The 4903-nt window shown below is 36.1% G+C and overlaps 1 protein-coding gene across 1 annotated transcript; it reads right to left on the reverse strand.

Annotated features, from left to right (window-relative positions):
- Positions 1 to 585: 585 nt before the first annotated feature.
- Positions 586 to 4294, reverse strand: LOC125803957 (uncharacterized). The gene is made up of 4 exons (XM_049482774.1): positions 4229 to 4294; positions 1932 to 2084; positions 1683 to 1775; positions 586 to 1273 (listed from the first exon to the last, which is right to left on the reverse strand). Exons 1-4 carry the CDS (start codon positions 4292 to 4294, stop codon positions 953 to 955), a joined length of 633 nt encoding a protein of 210 aa, XP_049338731.1. The 3' UTR covers positions 586 to 952.
- Positions 4295 to 4903: the final 609 nt, after the last annotated feature.

Genomic DNA, 4903 nt, shown 5'->3' on the forward strand with positions numbered 1-4903 from the left:
CAGATTTTAACACTTAACAGTTATAAAATAAATCTACTTTACTACTGAATAGTTTCTTTATAGCAGCATTATTTCAACTGTGTAGTATAGGTAGCAAAACTTTCCAAAAACAAAACAATGCTCTCACTTTAAATATACACATTTGTGACTTTACTTCTTAAAAAATGTGAATAATTCAAGAAAAGCCTACATAGTGTCCCTTTCAGAGGGAAAAGCAAGAATGAACAAGAACTCATGTGGAGCAGAAAAAATCAGCCATCTCTGCCTATATTTTAAATGTGTACTCTTAAATGAGTAGCAAAACACGCAGAGGTGCACATGAACAACATAAAATAAAAGCACTGTGGCTGTGTCGCATCACCACTATTTAAAAAAATATATATATATATATGCCACACATGTAGGCATATACTGATTACATGTGCAATAACTTGTGCAGCCATCAGACATCTCAGACTAGATTCAAAACAGGTACTCTTAAAGGGACACTATGTACAATTTTCTTTTTTAATTCTTTTTTTTTTTTTTTTTTTTTTTTACAACTCCAGAGTCACTGTTCCACTCCATTAAGGTGTAATACGCAGGAAAAAAATCACTCTCATGCTGATCTGGGCTCCACTGTGTTGATACAAGGCTATGTGAGCATTGGTGGGGCTCTCACAACTTACATAGCCTTGTTTCAACACAGTGGAGCCCAGATCAGACATGAGAGGAATATTATTATGTGTATTACACCTCAATGGAGTGGAACAGTCATTTTGAAGTTGTAAATTTACTTCTTTAAAAAGTATGAATAATCAAGAAAACCCTACATAGTGTCCCTTTAAATGAGTAGCAAAACAAGCAGAGGTGCACATGAACAACATAAAATAAAAGCACTGCGGCTGTGTGTCGCATCACCACCATTAAAAAACAAAACAAACAAACAAAAAAACACGTATGCATGTATTGATTAAATGTGCGATAACTTGTTCTTGAGAGACTGCACTCTGGCTGTGCACTCATTTCCAAGGTGGAGGAACACTTTTTGGACCACTTCAAAAGTGTATTTTAAGTCTTTTGTATATTCTATGTTCAGTGCATACAAAAGACCAAAGAGAAGAATGAAGGCATTAGTGTAGTCAGGCAAGTTAGCCATTACTACCTCCTCTTCAAGGACGACTGCAACATTGACCACACTTGTATGTGATCGCGATGGCTCAGCACTCCCCTTCACCACTTCAAAAATTCCAATCTTCACATTCTTCGTGTGGTCCTCCAATGCCTCTGTATCCTATGAAACACAATAATATTGTAGTCAAACTTGTGTCTAAGAAATCTTGACTAACTGCAGATGTGTCGCTTAGTTAAACTGTGTGAAATACTCTGTGTGTGTGTGTGTGGAGGAGACTCGTTCTCAGCACAGACACAGAGCAGAGGAGAGACCAGAACAGCACAAATGACAATGTCGCTACTGTAATATACACAAGTAAACAAGACTTGCAACATTAAGGGCAGCAAAAACTATCATGGTCATGTTAATTTGTTGTTCAATACGTTGACAGTGCAATTATTGCAACAGACCTAAATACAGAGGAGTCTAGCTATATCCTAAATCGCATATATAGTTACAGATTTATTTATTTATTTATATAACATCTGTAACCTTTTTTATTTTAGTAGTAGCAAAGAAGAAAAATTACCAGTAAGGTTTTCGAAATGGAAGGCTCCTCCCTCATGTATAATGGAAGACCTCGGAGAACAGTACATCTTCTATGTGCTGTCAAGTTGGTGGTCTGTCTCAAAATTAAAAAAAAAGAAAACAGTGGAGAGGTGGTTAATACTGGCAGCTTAAGATGTTGACCTAAATTAATTGCATAAAATTCCCCAGATTATGCAATAATAAAAAAAAAGAAAAAAAAAGAATCCATGCTTTAAATTTGCTAAGCTACCTGACAATCCAGATTCTCCAAAAGTGCTTCCATTTCTCGACCTTTTCCCTGATTTGCTTTGGCTCTGTACATTTTCAGCAAGCCTCTGGTGTGACTGTCCAAATTGTCTTGATGCTGTGCGGAGAACTTGCAGTAACGGCACTGCATTTCCACCTTGTGAACGAAAACACAATAATAACCATTTAAACAGCCATCAGTCAAATTTCGTCATATTTCACATAAAGACTGAAATAATGTACTAATTCTATTAACTCATTTTGCACATGTAATGCCAAGGGTAAACGTTAAGCTTTGCTATTTATCCTCTTAAGCTCCAAGCCTATTTTTACCATTTTCCGCCTGAAATTACATACTCACATTTGAAGGCTTATCACTCCAATATTAAATAATTTAGAGTCAATTCTATGAATTAATATTACTTAGAAGCCTTTAGACAATTCATTTAAGACACTTTAATTATTCAATTGAACATGTAATGGCCAAAATATGGTAAAAACCAGGAAAATTTTTTAGACGCTTTTCAGATTTTCTATTTTATTTTTTTATTTTCAGACACATAAAATAAACTATTTATATGGAACAAGGGTTTTGGCAGCTCTACATTTTGCTATAATGTGTTTACAATCATCATATAAAATTTTAAACTGCTACCTATTACTGGTTAGGAATTATAGTGATTTGAACCAGTAATGGTCTATTCTCTCTCCAAAGGACTGGAAACTTTATAAGAATAAAAACTACCACTTTTATAACTCATTTTGCAGTAAACTCTGGGTTTTTGTGTGGTCTACTCATATACAAACAGAAATCCGCACTGTCTCTTTAAGAGCGGTTGTTCTGCTGAGTGGAAATCTATTAGACTCAGGATCTGTGGCCAAGCATCTCTCTTCTTTAGCCTTTCAGCTGGCCGAGCTCGCCACCTGATTGGCTGACAGACCTCATTTGCATACCGTCATGTCCAGTGGGCTCCGCCCTGTCTGGCTGTGGGCCAGAATCGGCGCAGCGTCGAATAAAATGCTTTTAATTAGGAGTTAAACTTTAGATTCTGTGTCACATTATTCCTCGATATAACTGTGGATTATAGGAGACTGGATTGATGGATTTTCTTGAGTCTGGACTCCTTTTGAAGGTAAGAGAGTGGGGGACGCGCTGGTGGGTGTTGGGGGGGGGGGGAGGAGTGACTTTAGGTAACTACAGAGCAAAACCGTACATCCTACAGTAAAACGGAGAACAGTTTCGGAATCCGGAGGGGCAGACGGTTCGAATGGTGTATAACATGTCCGCATTCGATCAAATATGGACGTACGATAAACGGAAATATGAAAATTATGATTTCATATTTTCATAACCAAGGCATATTTCTGAAAGGAGATACAGCTAAACATGCTAAATAACCGAAAAGCAGAGATTCTAAGCTTTAAAATGGTATATTGGGTATCTATATTGAACCTATAACTATTCATAAACACCGCCAGATATTAAATATCATATTTTTCTGGCCCGCCGGCGGGCCAGGGCGTGTTAAGAGGTTATCCCAGTATCTAGTATTAATATGCACAAACTATATACGACAGAATTTATCTAGCCGTGAGAACATTAACGAGAAACAAAATTACACCTTGTATGTCTGTGTACGGAGCGCCACACTTTAATGGCATACATCTGAAAAATGCTTCCAACTATAACCCCAGTAGCAAGCTAACTAGCTATTTATTTATTTAGAAACGAACTGGGTTTTCGCAAACGTTAATTTAAACGCAGAACGATCCAGCTAAGCTAACCTACCATAAACTACAGTTTGCCCAGGTGGTGTTAGTTAAGTCAAATTCGTAACACACAGTTTACGCAAATCAATTTATTAAACCACGACATAAAACTCAGTCTAAAAAGTTAGGTTAAACAATCAGAGGGGGCTGACTAGCTTCCACTAGTCCGAAAAGTAGCGTTAGCAAACAAAGGGGCTGGCTAGCCAGCACTAGTCTGTAAAGTGCTAACCTAGCTTAGGTTAGTGAGTTAGCTAACCTAGCTAGCTGCTGCAAGGGTGGCTGACCTGCAAGCACTCGTCCAAAAAGTAGCTATCATAGGGGAACTGCTAGCTAGCACTACTGCAAAAAGTAACGAATGGTGCACTATTTCAAACAGTATCATGAGTGGCTGGCCAGTTAGCGCTACCTAGCTTGGAGTTGCGTTTGAAAATGTTTGAGTAAAACCTAATTTAAAGCTCGAACTCAACAAACAATACTAAGTTAATTGTGTTCGGCCAGTAAAACCAGAGACAGTCTATGAGTAAAACTCACCTGAACGTCTCTCAATGCACTCTGAAGTACTCCAAACAAGCCGTGGGTCTGGGTCTTCGTTTTCATTTTGGTCTAGAACGCGCCAGAAATACTTCCCTGTTGTGCGCATGTGCAGTAGTTTCACTGTCGTTCACTCAACTTATTTTTTTGCTTTGGACTTGACATGTTGACTGAGAACAGTAATGTTCATTCACTGAATTTAAAATTGTATGTTGAATGGTAAAAATTCTGCAGCTGATGGCACAGCCTATTTTTTTATTTTGGGGTAACTATTTTTATATTTCATGTTGTGCCAACATTTATTTTTATTTTCACAGAACATAAGAGAACTAATTTTTTTTACAGTGTATATATATATATATATATACGTATATACGTATATATATTTAATTTACTTAAATATTTACTTAAATCATGGTTTATATTTACAATTTCTACATGTAAGTTGAATTCCAACAAACACTCACACACACACACACACACACACACACACATATATATATATATACATATATATACGTATATATGTATACACATATATGTATATATATATATATACACATATATACGTATATATATGTATATATATATATATATACGTATATATATATATATATACATATATATACGTATATATGTGTATATATATATATATACATATATGTGTATACATAT

This window comes from Astyanax mexicanus, chromosome 8 (genome assembly GCF_023375975.1).
Source record: "Astyanax mexicanus isolate ESR-SI-001 chromosome 8, AstMex3_surface, whole genome shotgun sequence".
NCBI lineage: Eukaryota > Metazoa > Chordata > Actinopteri > Characiformes > Acestrorhamphidae > Astyanax > Astyanax mexicanus.

Bases quoted from the DNA above. Each gene is read 5' to 3' on its own strand.
- LOC125803957 (XM_049482774.1), bottom strand. From the start codon at position 4,294: ATGAAAACGAAGACCCAGACCCACGGCTTGTTTGGAGTACTTCAGAGT. The intron at 2,085-4,228 runs GTGAGTTTTACT...TTCGTTCACAAG, and splicing joins GTGCATTGAGAGACGTTCAG to GTGGAAATGCAGTGCCGTTA. The intron at 1,776-1,931 runs GTAGCTTAGCAA...ATTTTGAGACAG, and splicing joins TGGAGAATCTGGATTGTCAG to ACCACCAACTTGACAGCACA.